General features: G+C 40.3%; 1 protein-coding gene across 1 annotated transcript in view; it reads right to left on the bottom strand.

The window, feature by feature from the left end:
* Positions 1 to 5,873: 5,873 nt before the first annotated feature.
* lman1 (lectin, mannose-binding, 1) overlaps positions 5,874 to 21,862 on the bottom strand; it is a 75,140-nt gene continuing 59,151 nt past the window's right edge. The window contains exons 11-13 of the mRNA XM_041201197.1: positions 12,696 to 12,840; positions 10,991 to 11,112; positions 5,874 to 7,095 (exon numbers count right to left, since the gene is read on the bottom strand). Coding sequence (XP_041057131.1) covers positions 7,059 to 7,095; positions 10,991 to 11,112; positions 12,696 to 12,840 — 304 coding nt within the window. The 3' untranslated portion in view covers positions 5,874 to 7,058. The remainder of the gene's footprint in view (positions 7,096 to 10,990; positions 11,113 to 12,695; positions 12,841 to 21,862) is intronic.

Here is a 21,862-nt window from a genome sequence, read left to right as displayed (position 1 = left end):
CCGGTCTCTTGTTATTCAGGGAGCACTGGATTTGTTTGCCCTACCTTCCCTTTAGAAGGAATATACCTTGATTGCACCTGAACTCTCTCTTTGAAGATAGTCCATTGTTCAGCTGTTTTCCTGCCAACCTTAAACTCCAGTTTATTCAATCCAGATCTGTTCTTGTTCTTTGTCCTTTAAGCCAGCCTAAACCTTATGATACAATAATCCTCGTCCCCTAAAAGTAACATTGCTAAGTTTTTTCTGGCTCTTACTGATTGGTGCAGATCACCAGGAGGACAGGACTTGTCCAACCGCAAGTTTCATGCTCGAGGCCTATTGAATTTCCAGTCTTGGTTACTTACATTTACTAAACTGGATGGAAATTTGGGGCAGAAGGTCACTTCAGGGAAACAAGGGAAATATTTGCACGGGCCCCACTATATTTCTTCTTATCCTCCATCACCACTGACCTCAAGACTAGAATGGATATTCAAACGCAAGGTTTTCTCTCAAAGTACAATCCCAAATATGTGCATTGCGTAGTACAAAACCTAATGACCCAAGCAATCCGACCAGCCAAATGATAGTCAGAAAATGTTTACAAAATGGCTGCTGTGCACAGTTGACTTGGTAGTTAACCCTTCAATGTAAGCAGAGGAAGCACTTTAAAATGTTTGAGGTATGAGGTGCTATATAAATTGTTACCCAGTCAATTCCTTAATATTAGATTACATGGACATGAGGTCAAGCCACTCAATTAATTGTTCTTAAATTTAAGGTTTGACCTTTTTGTGCCACCTTCAAACTGCAATGGTATTGGGCATGGGGACACTGATACCTCAGTAACCTCCATCTGTTCCTTGCCCTGCAAGCAGTGCTTTAAATTCATCCTCCCTGTTGTATTAAATAATTTCTACCTTCAGCCAGCATATCCACACTGCTCATTGGCTGCATAAATGCAATGAGCAAGTGGTCCAATATTGCAAGTGTCTACTGCTACTTAAAGGCAGCCTGCACCTTTTAAAGGAGAGATGCATTCTGGGTGCAAGCAGTAGTGAGAGGTCTTTTTGGAAAGGTGAACCTGTGAAACTTTGAGGAACAGCTGAATGAGAGAGACCAAGGTTTTCTAACAATGCACTGTAGGTCTTAATGCAACAAACAGGAGACACATAGGACATAAAAAGGTACAGCACAGGAGGCCATTTGGCCCACCTTGTCCATGCTAGCCCAAGGACACCCAGGTACCTTTTCGAATCCCACCTTCCTGCACCCAGCCCATAGCCCTGCAGCTTACAGCACTTAAGGTGCAGATCCAGGTACTTTTTTTTTTAAAAGAGTTTAGAGTTTCTGCCTCTACCACCAACTCAGGCAGTGAATTCCAGACACCCACTACCTTCTGCCTAAAAAAGTTCTTCCTCATATCCCCCCTACACCTTCTGCCACTTATCTTGAATCTATGACCCTGGTTCTAGAATTCTCCACCAAGGGAAACAATTTTATCCTGTCCACTCTATCTATTCCCCTCATAATTTTGTAATCTCAATCAAGTAACCTCTCAGCCTTCTTTGTTCTAAGGAAAATAACCCCGACCTATCCAATCTCTCCTCGTAGGTACACTTTTCTAACCCTGGCAACATTCATGTAAACCTCCTCTGTACTCTCTCCAGAGCTATTCGGTCCTTCCTGTAATGTGGTGACCCGAACTGCACACAATACTCCAGTTGTGGCCTCATCAGTGTTTTATACAATTACAACATTATATCCTTACTTTTATTTTCTATACCTCTGCCAATGAAGGAGAGCATTCCATATGCCTTCTTTACAACCTTGTCTACTTAAACTGCTGCCTTCAGGGACTTGTGTACTTGTATGCCAAGATCTCTCATTTCATTTACCCCTCTTAGTATATTCCCATTTATTGTGTAATCCCTGTAACTATTTGACCTCCCTAAATGTATGACCTCACACTTCTCTATGTTAAAATCCATCTGCCACTTTACCGCCCACTCCACCAACCCATCTATAGCGTTTTGGAGATTATGGCTATCCGCTACACTATCCACTACTCGGCCAATCTTTGGGTCATCTGCAAATTTCCCAATCGTACCCCTCACGGTCACGTCCAAATCGTTAATATATAATACAAACAGCAAGGGTCCCAACACCGAGCCCTGTGGAACACCACTTGAGACAACTTTCCATTCGCAAGGGCGTCCATGACCATTACCCTGTTTCCTGTAACAAAGCCAACCTTTTATCCAGTTTGCCACATTACCCTGAATCCCATGGACTTTTACTTTCCTGACCAATCTGCCATGTGGGACCTTGTCAAATGCCTTGCTAAAATCCATGTACACAACATCCACTGCACTGCCTTCATCAACACTTCTTGTCACTTCCTCAAAGAACTCAATCAAATTTGTGAGGCAAGACCTTCCTTTAACAAATCCATGCTGGCCATCCCTGACTGGTCCATGCCTTTTCACATGACAGTTAATCCTATCTCTCAGGATTGATTCTACTAATTTGCTCACCACCGATGTAAGACTAACTGGCCTATAATTGTTTGGCATTTCCTTTGATCACTTTTTAATCAATGGAACTATGTTTGCATTTCTCCAGTCCTTTGGTACCTCCCCTGTAACTGGTGAAGATTGGAAAATCATCCTCACTATCTCCTCCCTGACTTCCTTCAGCAGCCTCGGAAACAATCCATCTGGCTCTGGTGACTTATCAACTTTCAAGGACTTCTACCCTTTGAGTATTGGGACATATTTTATGGGGTCTGTAAAGGCAAGAAATGTGGTGGGTGGCATGACTTAAATTAGGCAGCAACCGAGATTTTGGTTTCCTAGCAGCAGGTTGAGATGCAGAGGTTAAGTCAGTGAGGTGACAGTGGCGGGTCAGGCTTCACCCTGGCCCGTGATATTCCTACTTGTAATACATCTGCATGCCATGAATACTTACATTAAAAGCTGTAATCACATCCTTCAAAATTAAATCACTGATGCATGGGAGCTTTGTGGCATCTGGTTCATGTTTGTTTAAAGGTGAGCAACATGCAGCTTTGTGCAGTTGTGTCTTGAGGTCAGCAGTTTCCTTAGTTGAACTCTGGGGCACAGGGGAGGGGAGAAGAATGCAGCTTGCATGGGGCCTAAAGGGCAAGGTCAGTGCTGTTCACATGTGGGTCCATCTCAGGGTGTTGGCTGGTAGAGTCCTTACAGAGCTTTGAGTTCACCTACAACATTTCAATTATTCATACTGGAGTGATCTCAGATAATCTCCTTTACAATGAAGGGAAGGCCAGTTGAGTCTGCAAGCTCAGCCATGTCCCACAGAGTGGCGAGTACAACACTGGACACTAACATGAACATTTAATAAAGGGTGAATGGAAAAATACAACAAAAAGAAAATGTCCCCAACTCCCCTGTAACCATCAAAGCATTCCAACCATGGGACATGCTAGGGTATTTAGCACTCTAAGCTAGTTTTAAACAGCAAGGATACACACATGAATAAAGCAAACCAATATGTGAAATATTTACAAGTGAAAATTAAATTTGAAAAACACCCATCGTACTTTTGTGCTCTTAATTAAGTCATATGTTAATGGCTTTGGGATTGGGCAGAAAAGTTGTGACCGTAATGAAGAGCCTCCTTGTTTGTCCAACAAGCTCTCTTGTAGCACGCCCATACCTGCTGCATTGTCAGCTAACAGCAGGTTTCACCAATGAAAAGCTACCCCGCCATGTGATTGCATGTTTCCTATGCCCATTGCTGCCACTTTAAATTTCCAGAATCATGTCAAAGCTGGCTCCTCACATGAGAGTAGAAGAGCACCACAGATAAAATACTGTCTATTGTGTATCTGCAGTGGGGGCAGGAGTGATACAGACATCACTTCCTTCCACTGCCCCCTTAACAGCAGAGATCAATGCAAAGTGTGTTGGATCCAAGAAGCCGTGTAGGAAGAAGTTAAACAACCTGATGAGTCATCAGGGCAAGGTGAGCTTATCTTCAAATGATAACCTACCAAATGCATCACCAGCACCAGCCTCATCCAGTGCTCACTTCAGTATGCCGCTATCACCCACTTACAACAATCTGTTAGTACTCAAACTGTCAATATAAATGCTTTACCTCACCCTCACACACTGAGCGCACTCATCCACAACACATGCTGATAGCTGTTCAATCATAACAGTTACATCTAATGCTACCCTTGCCCTGCTTTAAGATTGTAGTTGTGGTTGCAGCTGTTGGCAGAGTTTAGTCGCAACCATTTTGGGAAGGGAAGATGTCTGATGGATTGTCCCTTCTAGCCACTTGTCCTACTCTGAGGCCACTCTTCATTCTCCCAATCATGTTCAATTCCAGAGGAAAGCCAACTTGGCTACCCATGTTTGGAAGCTACTTGTTTCAACACAAGCTTTTAAATGAAAAATGTTTTTCAGCACCAGCTAGACCAAGTTCTGTAGACTTTTCAAACTTGATGCAAGAACAGGAAAACTCCAAAAACATGTGCAATTACTATTGAAGCCAGTATAAACAATCAAGAAACTTACTTGGAAGTTTTAAATAGCGCTGGTGGAGGGGCTCTTTATACCCATTGTAGTACATGGTTAAAATCAATATTAAGACATGGGCCCTGAACTTCCTTGGATTGGCAATCAATCAGTGTCAGATTGCCACTGTGGCCAATTACTTAAGTTAAATTTATTCCCAGCCTGTCTTGCCCGACCTTCCAACTCATCGAAGTGCAAGAGAGTCGAAGTGAAGAAGGGCATGCCCCCTCTTTTTTTTAATGGCACTAGCTGCTGTAAACCAGGTAAGTTTAAAGGTCCCGTGAAGTTTAAAATCCTCGCCAGGGAGAAGGCAAGTATTTAAGGTAAGTGGATAGAATTTGGGGGGGGGGGGGGGGGGCGGAGTTAACAAAATGGAAGTCAGATGAGAGAGAGAGAGAGAGAGAAAAAAATGGAGATCGGGGGAGGGGGGAGAAAAGAGAGCTGGAGGTGGGGTGGCCCTCAGGTCAGTTTCGGTCAGGCCTGGTGGGGGTGGGGCAGGCCCGCTGGGGATGGGTAGGGAAAGAGGAGGCCTGTGCAAGTTTAGGGAATCCCATGGAGGGGGATGTTGGGGAGGCCACTGGGGGAGTGGGAGCGGGTGGGCTGGGATTGGTCTGTACAATAGTTACCCAAAAGTTAGAACTGGTTTTAATTCTAACTGTTTCTGGGTAAGTAATGTAACCCAGTCGGAACTATCCGATGTTTGCAATTTAAATTGTATTTTTGGATGGTTCCCAGTGCAAGGCAATTGCCCAGTGGAAGTTTGCACTTTCGGGGAATTGCCATGCAAATCTTATCTGGAAACTTCCGAAGGGGATTCCTCAGTGCATCTTTGGGGTACCACCCCACCCTCCCACCCAAATCCAACACTGGGGAGCTTGGAAGCTAAGGCCCATGGTGTTGGCTAGAGTTGGAAGTTCTGAAAAAGGTACATGTGGTGTCAAATAAATGTTGCAAATTGATCGACACCATAATCTGTCTGCTCTGCATACTGCCAGCAGTTATCATCCTGGATTTATTTTTGAGCGTTAGATTGCAGTGTGGTGTGTTTAAAAATGGGCTCTGGAGCCCAATCTAAGCCTCATGTTTCTTACCAGTAATAAAAACAGAAAATGTTGGAAATACTCAGCAGCTCAGAGAGCATCTGTGGATAGAAACATAGCCTGAAGCATTGTTTCTCTCCACAGATGCTGCCTGGCCTGCTGAGTATTTCCAGCATGTTCTGTTATTATTTCGGATTTCCAGCATCTGCACTTACCAATAACTTTAATTCATGTAAGATTTTTTAAAAAGTATCAAATGTAGACATTTGTAGAACACAGTTATCCATAAGTTCTTGAACAGTTTATTGTCTTGCTATTGTCATTAATAAATGCTTCGTAAGGATACTTGTTTTAAAAGACCAAAATTATAGGAAGGAAGACACATAGGTAATGAGATTATCAGTTAGGTGCTGGGAAAGAATGAGTTAAGAGCAGCCGACAGTGTAATAAATCTGAATTTCGAAACAGTGCAGATATAGGGCAGAGGAAGGCTACATATGATGACACAGCTGGAGTTTACAAGAAACGAGAGAGAGGAAAGTTCAAAGAAACACTAACCACATTGACTAGAAATAAGACTGAAAAGCAGATTTGAGACAACAGATGAGGGGAGAATTTTGGTATCTTTTGTTGTTTAAATATCTTTTCAACTTCTTTTTCCTGTGTCCCATCTAGAAGGGACAGAAAAAAAGTTGTGTCAGAAGTACCTCCCTACTATAGGAGCTGTATTCAATTCCAAAGTATTTAGGCTTTATGAAGCACTGAATTGTTGCGAGGAAAACATTTAACACACAAAAAAGAGGAAATCGATTTTCTTAGAAGCCACTAACAGCAAAGATGTAAGAGTACCATTAGGTCAATTAAGCAAGAATAAATTGTAGATAAATTAAAAAATATATTTTTAAAAAAAAGCTTCAGTTTAATTTTCTCCTGCAGCCTATAGTGAGGGACAAGAAAAAAAATTCTAGATTGAAGAAAAATTACAGAAAAAAGGTTAAAATGGGTTTCTTACAATAAGCTAATTGTGAGGCATTTAAAAAAAATTATAAGGCACAGACAGTGATGCAACATAATTGTAAATCAAACAATGCTTTTTGGCACCTATGCTTTTTTATCCAGTGCTTGTTAACTCATCTGAGGAATCTTCAAAATGAACAGAAATCGGCATCTTAATTATTGCTTTTTTCCTATAAAGTGTAGGTTTCCTCAATGTGAACCGTCTTATTTAATTCTGTAACTTCGTAACTCCACAGTGCAGAATTGAAAAAAGAATTACTATCCACAGCTTTAGCTGTAGAAAAATAATTCATATGCCCAAAATAGCCTTTACAATTTTCAAAATGAAATAACATACCACAATAACTTAAGTTTTTTGAAAAATATTTTTTTTTTTTAAAAAAAGTCCATCATTTACAGTTTTCCTTTGTTTCATTCCAGGACACTAACAAAGTAAAAACTAAGAACAATTACGTCAAAAGAACTTCTTTGCAGCTGCTTCTTGCTGGCTCCTGCGTAAGAAAAGGAATAATTATTAGTGTTTAAAAAATGTGATATCACAGATTATAGAATTGTACTATACAAGTGAAGGAAAGTTCCCAGGAATGCTGCAGAAAGTGGTGCTGACGACTGACTGAAGAATAACATTTCCAGTTTTCAAAAGTGTTTTTCTGCAAGTTTGACATTTATAATTAAGTCAATTAGTGATCTTCATTGTCATCTCTTTAACTTGAATGCCATGAACAATGGGTTGCTGTGCAATATTCTTTACTCAAAAGTTCAAGATATAAATTAAAGTATTGCAACTCGAACAGTTTGATATGACTTTGACTCCTTCATTAAAGTTCTCTTTTGCTGTGATCCACAATAAAGGCCAGAACCATGTTAGCTGATCTCTTGACGATTTCCTCAACAAAGAATTAATTGTGATATAATCACAAAAAAGGCAATAATCAGCAGCAAATTCTCAGAAAATGCCAATATTTATATAAACTGTTCTGGTGCTAAATTTGATTTTCAAATTAGCGGTATTCTAAAGGAATAGTTTCTGTTCCCCTTTAAATGCATTTCAAATAGCCATATTGGTTGATATGTTTAAAAAGCCCTTTACATTAAGTTCACTTTTGGTCAATCCAATGGTACTGTACATGTGCAAATTTAAGACTTAAGAATACAGTTAAAAAAGGATTGGAATTCATAAAGACATCTAAGAGATAGCTAAACAATGTAAAGAGGAATAGATAAAATTGCAGAGGGCAGCAAAAGAGTTCACAACTTTACTAATAGTAAAGGGAATGTCAAAAAACAGAATAAACAGTAAAACTATTACAGATGAATCAGGATATGATAGATTTATTGAACTGATTCATCACAAAATCAGTTTTCACTAAGTCGTCCAATTCCAGGCACAACAGGATATTCTTATAATATAGAAAAACAGGTTAGAGATTAAAGGGATGGATTAAATATCCACAAGGCACCTGGGCCATTTGGAATATTTCTTAGAATTGGCAAGAAATTAAAAAATGAAGAAATTTGTGATGTTTTGACTCATGAATTTAGATCTCCATAAACATTGAAATAATAAGACATGGATAACAAAGCAGTTCCAATATTCAAAAAGATTTAGTTAAGATCGTAGTAGTTAGAGAACAATTAATCCAACAGCTGTAGTGGGGAAGATGTTGAATAGTATTCTATGGGATACAGAGTCAGGAAGGATTTAGCAAAACAAAGTCATACCAGATAAATATACTGGAATTCTTTGAAGGGGCAGCTAAAATTGAGGACCAGGCTAACCCAGTAGATATGGTTCACAGATTTTCTGCAGATATTTGACAAAAATTATGTAACCTTATTGTTGAACATATAAATTATCTAGATGGATCAAGAACTGGCTAAACAGACAACAGTAGCCTGTTTTTACTTTAGATTTCCAGAATCTGCAGTATTTTTTTTAGAAGTTCTAAATTGTGTTGATCAATCAGGAAGCCAGTTCTTGAGTACTATGTACAGTTTGAGGGGAATTACCTCAAAAAAGCAAGTAGATGCATTAGAAATGAATCAGAGAAAGGAAAGCAGGAAGGTCAGGAGACTAAGTTATGAAGAAAAGCTGTTAAGCAATTAAACATTTTCACTGAAGATATTATCTAGGTCTTTAAAGCAAAAAGATAGTTTGATTGCTTCAGCCTTCTCAATGGACACCAAGGAGACAACTAGAAGATAATGTAAAAGTTGCAATCTTTGAAGATGGTTAGAGATTAGGAACTGCTCTCCCAAGCGATACTGGGTATGTGAAAGAGTGAATAGATGTTCGAGTTGGGATGACGTACACCTTTAAAAGAGGAAATCCTGTTTAACTAGTTGGAGTTTTATTGAAGAGTTAACGAGAAAAGGTCGATGAAGGTAATGCTGTTGATGTGGTACACAGAGACTTTTAAAAGGCATTTGATGCAGTGCCACACAACCAACTTGTGAGAAAAGATATTGCTCATGGAATAAAATGGACAATAGGAATGTGGATACAAAACTGGCTGAAAAATAGGAAGTAGAGAGTAATGGTCAATGGATATTTTTCAGGCTGGAGGAAGGCTTGTAGTGGAGTTCCCCAGGGGTCAGTATTGGGACCCTTGCTTTTCCTGATGTATATTAATTATCTAGATCTTGGTGTGCAGGGGACAATTTCAAAGTTTGCGGATATGAAATGAAGCTTGGGAGTGTTGTGAACTGTGAGGGCGACGGTGTGGAACTTCAAGAGGACATAGACAAGTTGGTAGATTGGGCAGATAGGTGGCAGATGAAGTTCATTGCGGAGAAGTGTGAGATGATGCATTTTGGTAGGAAGAACATGGACAGGCAAGGTGAAATTTTGAAGGGGTGCAGGAGCAGAAAGACCTGGGTATATATGTGCATAGGTCATTGAAGGTGGCAGGACAGTTGGAGAGAGCAGTTAATAAAACATAGTGTCCTGGGCTTTATTAGTAGGGGCATACAGTACAAGAGGGGGAGGTTATGCTGAATTTATATAAGGCACTCATTAGACCTCAGCTGCAGTATTGTGTACAGTTCTGGGCACCACATTATAGGAAGGATGTGAATACATTGGAGAGAGTGCAGAAGAGGTTTACAAGAGTGGTTCCAGCGATGAGAAACTTCAGTTACATAGATTGGAGAGGTTGGGACTATTCTCTTTGGAGAGAAAGCGGCTAAGAGGAAATTTGACACAGTTGTTCAAGATCATGAGGGCCTGGACAGAGTAGATAGGGAGAAGCTGTTCCCGCTTATAAAAGTATCAAGAACGAGAGGGCACAGATTCAAAGCGATTTGCGAAAGAAGCAAATGTGACATGAGAAAAACCTTTATCACACGAGTGGTTTGGGTCTGCAATGCACTGCATGGAAATGTGGTGGAGGCAGGTTCAATTGAGGCATTCAAGAGTGCATTACATAATTGTTTGAATAGAAACAATATGTAGGGTTACAAGGAAAAAGGCAGGGTAATGGCACTAGGTCATAATGCTCATCTGGAGAGCAGTTGCAGACACAATGGGCTGAATGGCCTCCTTCTGTGCCGTTAATTTTCCTTCTCAGTCACAGAATTTTAACAGTTCAGTGGTGTTGGGAGGGGGAGTGAGCAGACAGCAGCAGTTTTGCTAGATGTTTTAAGGGCAAGAAGTGTAGTATTCTTGAAAATAAGGATCATCTAGTGACAGTGAACAAAGTCCAGGACACAGTAATCATAAATGGATGCTGGATGAAGCATGCTTGACACAATAATGCCTTTTTCTTGTTCTGGACATTACGTTCATCTGGATTTCACCTCATTTCCTACAAACTATCAGTCCATTGATACATTGAGTATTAGGCTTGTCAAGGCTTTTTCTTACTGGTGGTTGACTAACTGCCCTCTGAAATGGCTGAGCAAGCCACTCAGTTCAAGGGCAATTAGGAATGGACAAATGCTGAGCTTGCCAGCAATGCCAACAACCCATGAAAAGAATAAAAAATTTTAAAAATATATACAAAGTATCAGGTATTTACAGAAAAATCATTTCTTCAGGTATGATTAATGGAAAGCATGAACAATGAGGAAAAGTCATCCACAAGGTTAATTGAATAAGGGCAACAATAAGGGCAACATTTAAGATTTTAGTAACAGCGAAGATGCTAAGCTAATTTTGTATATCATTAGGATCATGTTCTTCAGAAGAATTGGACTAACATTGAACATCATAACATTTAACCAAAAACAAAGTGGCAGTTAATAAGGCATATCTACGCATCTATTCATCATCTGACAGTTTGCACAGCATTAAAATTAACATTTAAAATTAGATTACCATTTAAATTTCTAAAAGGGCTACAATGTACAAATAAAAATCTACTTCACTAATAAAATTATACTTACCGATACATGATATAACCAATAAACAATACGGTTTGAACTGCCACAAACATGAAGAAATGAGTTGTAGTCAAACATGATGGGAATGGGGGCAATTCTGGGCATTTAGGCTTTTCAGTATTTATCTGTTAAAGATAATAACAAATAAGACAATAACAATTAGTGTTGAATTAATGCTAGTATTAGTTAATGCACAAACTTGTCTGTAGTGAGCACATTTGTCTGGATGAACAATTATTATACTAACACATGTTGGCTGATAAAGAACAGTTGCCTGTACATTTTATATTGTGTGTCATTCAATCAAGCTGTTCCCTATTAAAAACACAATTTTGTAACTGCACAGAATATTTAAGAGTCAGGATCCAGAAATGTTATCACCCCTGGATCCTCTTACACAAGACTTTCCAGAGGGCTGACCAGAATGAGTTCAGTAGAATGATTGTTTGGATAAACCTTCCAAGGAACCTACTTAAAGATGGATATGCTCGTAGAGGCAAAATGGGGCAGAGGAAACAGCAACGGGAATCCCCATACACGACCAGAGACTTTGTACATACATTGTGCTCCAGGAGATCAGACTGAAAGGAGAGTAATTGATCAGAGTCATTAATTGTTTATTCCTCTGCAGATTTGCTGACCATGTCCAGCGATTTCTATTTTTATTTCAGATTCCCTGTATCTGTAGTATTTTGCATTTTGATGATTGGCTAGAGTTGTGCCAAGTAGTAGTAGTGCATGAAGTTGAGGAGGTTTAGCACACCCTTTTGTTTGAGAATTTGAAGTCATATCCTTAAATGTCTCCCTGCTCATAAGAACTTGAGAGACATGCTCACAAAAGGTGCCAAAACACGTGTGCAAGGTTGCAAATGAGCAGCACATAAAAAGGCTGGCTGTGAAGTTAGGAAAACATTAAACTTCATATTCCACAAATCATTTATTCAACTCAAATCTAGAGAGGAATCTTGACGTCTGATGTCATCTCGGAATTGACATCTTTGTCAATCCCTCTTTAGCCCCACCTAACGCTGATCTCCTATCCAGCTTCACCTGCTCCACCCCCTTAAACAGTACAAATGTCATATAATTTCTACTCTTTAGCTCTGGAGACCAGTCAAACAGACTCGAAACGTTAACTGTTTCTTTCTCCACAGATGCTGTCAGATCTGCTGAGTTTCTCCAGCATTTTCTGTTTTTGTTTCAGATTTCCAGCATCTGCAGTATTTTGCGAGAGAAGAATGATGCTTTACGCAAAATTTAGATGTATAATGCAAATGTGATTTTTGGCAGAAACTGTTCCACAATCAAAAGGCAAAGAATACAGAAAACAATTTTGTGGCTTTAGTCAACTTACTGGAATGGACCAAATGCTGGACGTTTAGGTTGTACTGAGCAAGTGAGCAATGTTTAAGGGTTCTGTTTTGCTCAAAGGCTACTACACAACAGAATAAAATATTTATAATTTGATGTTCTCTCCATTTTACCCAAGATTGGATTTTCTGAACTTCATGATGTATAGAAGCGGCCAACATGCTGTAGAGCTCTACACATACATTTATGACCATAAATTAAGATTTCCTTTCTGAACAGTACAAAGGGAAACTTACATCAAACTAAAGATCATTTGGGGAATGAAATATTTTACTGTACACTATTAAACTATTTTGTTTCTAAAATATAAAACGTTAGATTTAAAAACAAGACTTACATTTCTCTGTACTAATGCAGCAAGGTCTCTTTTAACAGTATGAAGGTTTTCTTTAATGTCATTGAAATGTTGAATTGTTTCATAACCACCAGTTGCTCCACCTGGAAGTTGAGCTGCTTGATTCAGGGCATTAGTTACAGAATTCCTATAAAAAAAAGGATATACAAATCCCAGTAAGAATACTTAAAGCTATCTGCCACATTTAATAGTCTATTCAGAACTGCAAAGATTATATACTTGTGATGGAGCGTCATCATCTACCTAAAATGTTAACTCTGTTCCTCTCCACAGATGCTGCCTCACCTGCTGAGCATTTACAGCATTTTCTGCTATATAATTGCAAATAGAATACTTTTCATAACCTCAGGATATCCCAAAGCACCTTACAGCCAAAAAAATATTTCTGAAATGTAGTCACTGATGCAATGTAGGAAATCTGGCAGCCAACTTGCACACTAGGTCCCACAAAAAGCAATAAAAATCAATGACCAAATCATCTGTTTCAGATGTTGGCTGAGAATAGATACTGACGAGGTCAACAAGAGAACTCTCCTCTTCAAATAGTTCCTTGGAATCTCTTACACCCACCCAAAGAAGTAGATAGAGTCTTTGTTGAAGATCTCATCTAAAAAAACTGAACTTCAGATGGTGCATTGCACTATGATTTTGTATTTAAGTCTCCAGAGTGGGATCTGTATTCTCAACATTCTGATTTAGGCAAGGTTATCACCACAACAGCCGAAGTGGACACCCATACTGCAGGTAAGAAAATTTCACTTATTTTTGTAGTTTAGGACACCTCCCTCCCATTACTAAATTCATCATGGCCCACCTTGTTCAGATTGTCCTTCTTGTGGATATTTTTTATGCATTAGGAGATATAATTAAACAACGGTGAAAGGGGTCACTCCCAGGCAACCCTTTGAGACTGGAAAAAACTGTCTCATCCAGTTGGTGTAGAAATCTTTTAATCAAAACAAGTTTAACTGAGATGACATAATCCTTCAAGATTGTGGTCCATATACATCTTACTTTACAGCAATTTAAAAATTATACGGCCCGAGGGAAAGATAGCTAGTTTTACTGCCTATGGTCAGTTCTTTGCTTTAAAAGTTGGACAGCCCAAGAAATTCAGCTGCTCCAATTGAAGCAAAACAAGGCTAAAGCAGTACAGTACATATAAAGGATCAAACTGCTTATGTTAAAACAAACTGGACTGTTTAGTTATATTGGAGTGCTGACTCTTGAGAGTTCACAGTAATTTAATGTGCATTGGAAAATAAACAGATACGGCATGCAAAAGTATTGCGAAAGTAAAGTACACAAAGGGGAAGGCAGTGACATTTTGTTTTTTAAAAATCCATGAATTTTCAAGAAGTTTTTAAACATTGGGAGCTTAAAATGCTTCCCTTCCACTTTTATGGTAGCAGACACTTCAAATTCATTACATGGTAAAAATAATTAAATTTGTAATTTAATGGAAATAACTGATTTTAATAAATAAAAAGCCATTGAGAGATTGGAACAGTGAAGAGGCATTGCACAAAGTAGATTAAAATGAAAGCTAGAGGCATTTTTATTGGGCCTTTAATCCCTGTCTGTTAACATAATACACAATCATGAATTTGATCTTCAAACCATTCCTCAGTTAATCTGTCTGAAACCATACATTTCATTCAAATTGGATCCTCATAAATCTCTACTCACTTTGTCAAACAGCAACAGTAGAATGAAGAGGAGAAAAGAATCTTCTGAGGTAGTAAATAGCAATTGTGTAAGTACAGGCATGTATTTCACTTTACTGCTATAAAGAACTCAGTCATTTCATGTTTCAATGTCATTTTAAAATGGGTACAGCTGCAAATATTGAACACTACTAAAAAGGTGTTAAAATATTTGAACTTAAACCAATGCAAAGTTTAGTGGGAGGGAAAAATGGCAAAGAAAAGCCCTTAAACATAAATGGAGAGTGGTAGAACTAGAAATCATGTTGATAACCAATTTATGATGGTCAGTCAGGCTCGCAATGTGTATTGGAAGCTACATATATTAATACACAGGGCCCTGTTCTTTGCAGACACATATACACACATTGCAGCTGTTTCAGCTAAACAAAATAAGTGATATCCATTTGCTGATTCATTCGTCAGGGCAATGCCTTGACCAGAGTCAAACTGCCTGGTTTAAAATTTCTGACAATATTTGGCAGTTAACCGTCAGTCACTATTAACTGGTGTGTTCATCATGGCAACACCTTTGCCAATCAGAGTCCACCTGCCAACCAATCAGAACTCGCTTCTCATACAGTATAAAGTTGTTGCTTCCCCTGGCATTGGTATCCTTGTGATTGCCCTGATGAGTGCAAACCAAAAAGCTTCAGCAAAATGTCTTTTTTCAGCAATACTAGCTTCATTTCAGGTTTATTTATTTAATTAAATTCCCTAGCTGTTGGTGGTGGAATTGGAACTCCTGGCTCTGGATCTTTGATCCAGGCACCTGGATTACTAGTCCAGTAACATAACCACTATATTACCATACTCTCTTGGTCCCAGTACAAAAAGTTGATACTAATTATATGGGCAAGTGTAATAACCCTGATGGCAAAATCCCACGATTTCATCATTTTAAAAATTGATTCTTTCATTGTATTTATCCAAATTCAAATGATTAGATTGAAGCTTTACATACATTTTGCAGACTTTGCCTTTAGAAGCACAAGCAATGAACTGAAGAGATACGATTATTCAAAAAAATAATCATAAGAATATTTTGATAAATTAAAATATGGTGTACTTTAACTATGATAAAATAAAATGACATTGCCAGGATAGGACAAGGCACATTTTGAAAATAGCAGAAGTTCCAAGTGGCTTTAGGGGAAAAGTAGTATGTAGTTACTTCTCTTGATTTCATATTAGATAAGATAGTTCTCAATTGTGATGCCCAAAATGGTTGAATAGACTACCAATATTCAAAGGCTCAAAAAGGAACAACAAAAACAAATTCATATAGTGCCTTTAACACAATTAATATGTCCCAGGAACCCTTCACAGGGCTATTATAAAATAAAATATGACATTGCTACATAGGATACTAGGGTAGATGACCAAAGATCAAAGAGATAGGTTTTAAGGAGTCTCTTAAAGGAATATGGTGGATGGGTTTATGAAGGAAATTCCAGAGCTTAAGGCCCAGGCAGCTAAAGGCAAGACCACCAAAGATGCAGCAATTAAAATTGGGGTGTTAAAGAGGCCACAATTACAGGAGGGCTGAAATCTCTGAGTTGTGGGACTAGATGAAATCATAGAAATAAGCAAGATCTTGCACAAGGTGTTGGATGAATGGGATTTGGTGCAAGTCAAGACTTGGCAGCAGAGCTTTAAGTGACCTCGTTTATAGAGGGTAGAATGTGAAAGTCTGTTGAGAAGTGCATTAGAATAGTCAATAGTGGAAATTTTAACTTCCAAAATGATTGGGTTTGGGTCAGGTGGGATTGAAAAATGTTAATATCAGGGTTGATGAGTCAAAACAAAATGGAAGAAATCTCAACTTGAAAGTTGGGACTTTCGTGAGGAGGAAGGGGGGAGTTGAGGAGAACTTTTTTCCCACCCAGAGGGTGGTAAGGATCTGGCTAAAATGTGGTAGAACAGAAGCCCTCAACTGCATTTTTAAAAAACCTCAGATATTCACCTATAACACTACAGACCAAGAGCTGGAAAGTTGGACACATTACATTTGGTGCTGTAATCAAAGTCATGGATATAGATTGAAGTAGGTCCAAGCACAGATCCTTGGATACTGGTAATAGCATGTCAACTTGAAAATATATATAAAAAGTAGTTCTGATTAAAGTAATTGACCTGAAACTTTGATTCAGTTTCTCCCTCAGCAGATGCTATCTGCTCTGCTGAGTGTTGAATATTTTTTTTATTTCAGATTTCTAGTGTTGTATTTTGTATTATTCAAAGAAACCTAAGATTGTTAAACACTATTTTCCTTTCATAAAAGAGTGCTAAATCTGTCCAATTATGACCCAAGTGCCCTATTACCACATCCTTAATAGCAGATTCTTGAAGACCAACCAGAGCTTTATATAACTGCAACATATGCTCCAGCCTACTGTATTTCAGCCACTTTTGAAAAGGGCATTGTTCAATCAAACTACTTTTTTGCATTTATCTCACAGCTTTGTGATTTCTGTAAGTCTTCAATTACTGCCATTTCATCTCTAATATTGTTTCTAACTCTTCCACCGTTTACATATTTGCCTTCAAGAGAGATTCTAAGGAGATAATTCTGTGATTTCAGCAAACAGCTACAACTTAAAAGAATGAGGATAAAAGATTGGGCTAGAAAACTGCAACATCAATTGAGAAAGGTAGTTGCCAAAGTATGGAAAGTGTTCAACATATTCCAGATTCTCTCCTTCAACATGTGAGGGGTGGAATATTTGGATGACCAGGTTGTGTTAGTATGAGTTTTGTTTTGGCAAAATTCAAGAACAGGCGAGTCTTTTGCATGCAGAATTGAAGATATCAGGAGTGCTTGCAAAGTGGACAGTGACAGTGCCGTCAGCTGCAGACTAGATCATGTATGTCTATGGTGGTCAGTTTAGTTTAAGTATCAAGGCGACTGAGGTTAAAAAGTTTTCAATCTAGGCAGAATCTAATACTGACACCAGACAGCAGTTGATCTTTGGAGTGAATGGCCACTTTAGATAGGTTGTAAATAGAGGGGTTATCACCCAACCTTGCTCAACTCCGATCTGGATATTGAAGACATCAGCTTCAGCTCAGGGCAGTTGTAGTCATATCATCATGAAGCAGTTGTAGGATTGTGATGAAGTTTCTTGGACATTCAAATTGTTGGAGCACAATCCATAGAGCCTCAATTTACTGAGTCAAATGCATGAATGCAAAGAGTTCCTGGTGTTGTTCTTATGTTTTCTTTGAATTTGTCTGGCAAAGACCATGTTGAGCTTACTCCGGATGGTCTAAAGCCACACTGTCTCTGTGTGGATTTCCTCAGCCACTGGAAGTAGGCGATTCAGGAGAATGCAAGTCAGGTTTTTCCCTGCTATAGACAAGAGGGAAATACTTTGATAGTTTCCACAACATGATTTATCTCCTTTCTTGAAGATAATTGCAGTTGTTGCATTCCTGAAGTGATGATCTTATTGAATGGCTGAGCAGGCTCGAGGGGCCGAATGGCCTTCTTCTGCTCCTATTTCGTATGTTTGTATGGAGGGAGGGAAAAAAATGTTCTTTTTTCTCCCAAATCGATAGGACGAGTTATCTTTTATTCTTTCAATGGGGTCTTGGCTGTTGCTGGCAAGACCAATGTATGTTGCCCATCCCTAATGCCCTTGAACTGAATAGTTTGCTAGACCATTTCAGGGGGCAGTTAAGAGTCAACAACAGGTCTGGAGTCACAAATAGGCCAGTGCTGTGAATGACTGATCCTATGACCAGGTAAAGATTTCCTTCCCTGAAAAAGGACATTAGTGAACCAGATGGGTTTTTACAACAATGATAGTTGTCATGGTCACCATCACTGAGACTAGCTTTATATTCCAGATTTATTAATTGAATTCAAATTGCACCAGCTGCTGTGGTAGCATTTGAGCCCATGTTCCCACAGCATTAGCCTAAGCCTCTGATCAGTGTGCTTGCACACGAGCAAGGGAGAGACCTCATCCTGAATGAGACACAGCCAGAGACTGTGGGTATTGGCAATTTGGTGCATAGTGGGATTCAGTGCGGAAGGGAAGAGGTGCTATTTGTGTTTTATTCTTTGCTATCCAACTTCTTAAATCTTCAGAGAATGGTCTTGCCCTGCTGCAGTAGTAGAGGCTACAAGGGAGAGGAATGACTGGTAAGTAGTGGGTAAGGTCAGGTAAGTATTTACTACTTTTATCGCTTATAGTTTAAGATCTTCTTGTGGTGTGTATATTCTGTAGTAACAAGGGCCAAATAAGAAGGGCCCTAGAGTAATTGATTTAAAAAGTTTAATTTAAAGGTATAAGTCATGGCAGGAGAGCTCAAAGCAATGGTGTGCTCCTTGTGCTCCATGTGGGAAGCCGGGAACATTTCCAGTGCCCAGGGCCAGCACGTGTGCAGGAAGTGTGTCCAGCTGCAGCTCCTGGAAGCTCGGGTTTCAGAGCTGGAACGGCGGCTGGGGACAATGAGGAGCATCCACGAGTCTGAGAGCATCGTGGATAGCACGTTTAGAGAGGTGGTCACACCGCAGCTGAAGGGATTTGAGGAAGGAAGGGAATGGGTGACCAGCAGGCAGTCCAAGAGAAAGAGGCAGGTAGTTCAGGAGTCCCCTGGGGTCCTGCTCGCAAATCGGTATTCCACTTTGGAGGCTGATGAGGGCGCTGGTTCCTCCAGGGATTGCAGACAGAGACAAACTTCTGGCAGCACAAGCAGCATGTCTGTACAGGAGGGAAGGAAGAGAGGAAGAGCAATAGTAATACGGGATTCTATAGTCAGGGGAACAGATGGGCGCTACTGTGGCCGTCAACATGACTCCAGGATGGTGTGTTGCCTCCCTGGAGCCAGAGTCCGGGATGTCACTGAACGGCTGCAGGGTATCCTGAAGGGGGAGGGTGATAAGGCAGAGGTCATGGTACATGTTGGTACCAATGACATAGGTAGAAAGAGGGATGAGGTCTTGTATCAAGAATTCAGAGAGTTAGGCAGTAGGCTAAAAAGCAGGACCTCTCAGGTTGTAATCTCTGGGTTACTCCCAGTGCCACGTGCTAGCGAGCACAGAAATAGGAGAATAGCACAGATACGTGGCTTAAGAATTGGTGCAGGAGGGAGGTTTTTAGATTCCTGGATCACTGGGACCGTTTCTGGGGAAGGTGGGACCTGTATAAGTGGGACGGTCTACATCTGAACCAGAGCGGGACTAACATCCTAGTGGACGGGTTTGCTAGTGCTGTTGGGAGGAGTTTAAACTAATTCGGCAGGGGGAGGGGACACAGAATGTTAGCAGAATAGGGACACATCATAATACAGTAAAGCAATCAAGTCAGAGGAAATACAGCTGCATTAAGTTTCAAGGAAGTTAGGCAAGGCTGGATGGCCTCTACTTTAATGTAAAATGGATGAGTTAAGGGTGAGAATTGACACGTGGAATTGTGATATAGTAGTCTTCACAGAGATATGGTTGAGGGAGGGGCAGGATTGGCAGCTCAACATTCTGGGACATAGAATCTTCAGACGAGACAGGGGAGGGGGTAAAAGAGGTGCAGGCATTGCATTATTAGTTAAGGAGTCAGTTACTGCAGTAAGGAGACATGGTATCTTGAAGGGGGCATCGGATGAAGCTTTGTGGGTAGGAATAAAAAAGGGGCAGCCACGTTGTTAGGTGTTTATTATAGACCCCCAGATAGTCAGCGGGAAATTGAGGAGTAAATATGTGCACAATTTGCGGAGGTGTGTAAGAACAATAACAATAGGGTAATTATATTAGGTGATTTCAACTTTCCCAACATTAATTGGGATAGACAGTGTTAAAGACTTATAAGTTTGTTATGGGCAAAGAAATAGACATATAGGTACAGGCTCAACAAGTTCCCTCTAGGGTGATAAGAAGGAGTAACAAGCCCAGAAAACTAGAGATGACCAGAGACATTCAAGTTACGATGAGAAGGGAAAGAGGCTTTTAGCAGGTACAAGGGGAGCAAATCAGCAGAGGCATTAGTGGAGTACAGAGAGTGCAGGGTGGAGCTTAAGAAAGTCAAATGGGCAGATAAGTGGCAGATGGAATTTAACCCTGAAAAGTGAGAGGTGATACACTTTGGAAGGAGTAATTTGACAAGGAAGTATTCGATGAACGGCATGACACTAGGAAGTTCTGAGGAACAAAAGGACCTTGGCGTGTGTGTCCATAGATCTCTGAAGGCAGAGGGGCATGTTAGTGGGATGGTGAAAAAGGCATATGGGACATTTGCCTTTATTAATCAAGGCATAAATTACAAAAGTAGGGAGGTCACGTTGGAGTTGTATAGAACCTTGGTGAGGCCACAGCTGGAGTACTGTGTGCAGTTCTGGTCGCCACGTTATAGGAAGGATGTGATTGCACTGGAGGGGGTGCAGAGGAGATTCACCAGGATGTTGCCTGGAATGAAATATTTAAGTTATGAAGAGAGGTTGGATAGACTTGGGCTGTTTTCATTGGAGCAGAGAAGACTGAGGGTGACCTGATCAAGGTGTACAAGGTTATGAGGGGCATGGACAGGGAGATAGGGAGTTGCTGTTCCCCTTAGGTGAAGGGTCAGTCACGAGGGGACATAAGTTCAAGGTGAGGGGCAGGAGTTGTGGGGGGTGGTGTTGGGGGATGTGAGGAAAAATGTTTTTATCCAGATGGCGGTGACGGTCTGGAATGCGCTATCTGGGAGGGCGGTGGAGGCAGGTTGCCTTGCGTCCTTTAAAAAGTACCTGGATGAGCACTTGGCACGTCATAACATTCAAGGCTATGGGCCAAGTGCTGGTAAATGGGATTAGGTAGGTAGGTCAGGTGTTTCTCATGTGTCGCAGACTCGATGGGCTGAAGGGCCTCTTCTGCACTGAGAGATTCTGTGAATTACTAGTCCAGTGACGTCACCACTACACCACCATCTCCCTCTCCTGTGTGTAGAGTCTTGGTGTGAGCAAAAGCTCACCAGCTTTGAAGACCTCAGGTTGAACACAACTGGGCCTGCAGGCTTTATTGTTTTCCATCTGTTTGATTGTGGTGGAGGGAGAATGGCCTGGAGTATCACCTGGCACTGTAGATTCACAGCTGAGAAGCTGTTAAAAATGTTCAAGTGTTGATGGACGGTATTGTCATCCTTAAGAGAAACACCATCCCAAGAGCAAAGGGGATTTTATCCATTTGACCTCGGTCTATAGACGGCCCTGGTGGCTACAAAAGAGCTTTGCAAGTCACGATGGGCAGCATATTGTTGCATCTCTCAGCGTCTCTTCCCATCACGTCCTTTATCTTCCAGATTTCTCTTTGGGTGGCAGCTTGAACTGTTGGATTCCTGCCTCCTTGACTTTTGAGCTCGTTGGGTTGTTCTGCCAGGTAATGAAATTTACTTATGTTCCAGGAGATCACCACATTCTGTAGTGCCATCGCCAGGGCTGGTTCAATGAAAACAGTGCTCATAACAA

The sequence above is a fragment of the Carcharodon carcharias genome, chromosome 1 (genome assembly GCF_017639515.1).
Source record: "Carcharodon carcharias isolate sCarCar2 chromosome 1, sCarCar2.pri, whole genome shotgun sequence".
NCBI lineage: Eukaryota > Metazoa > Chordata > Chondrichthyes > Lamniformes > Lamnidae > Carcharodon > Carcharodon carcharias.
Note: the sequence above shows the minus strand (reverse complement) of the source record. Positions and strands in the feature narration are given on the sequence as shown.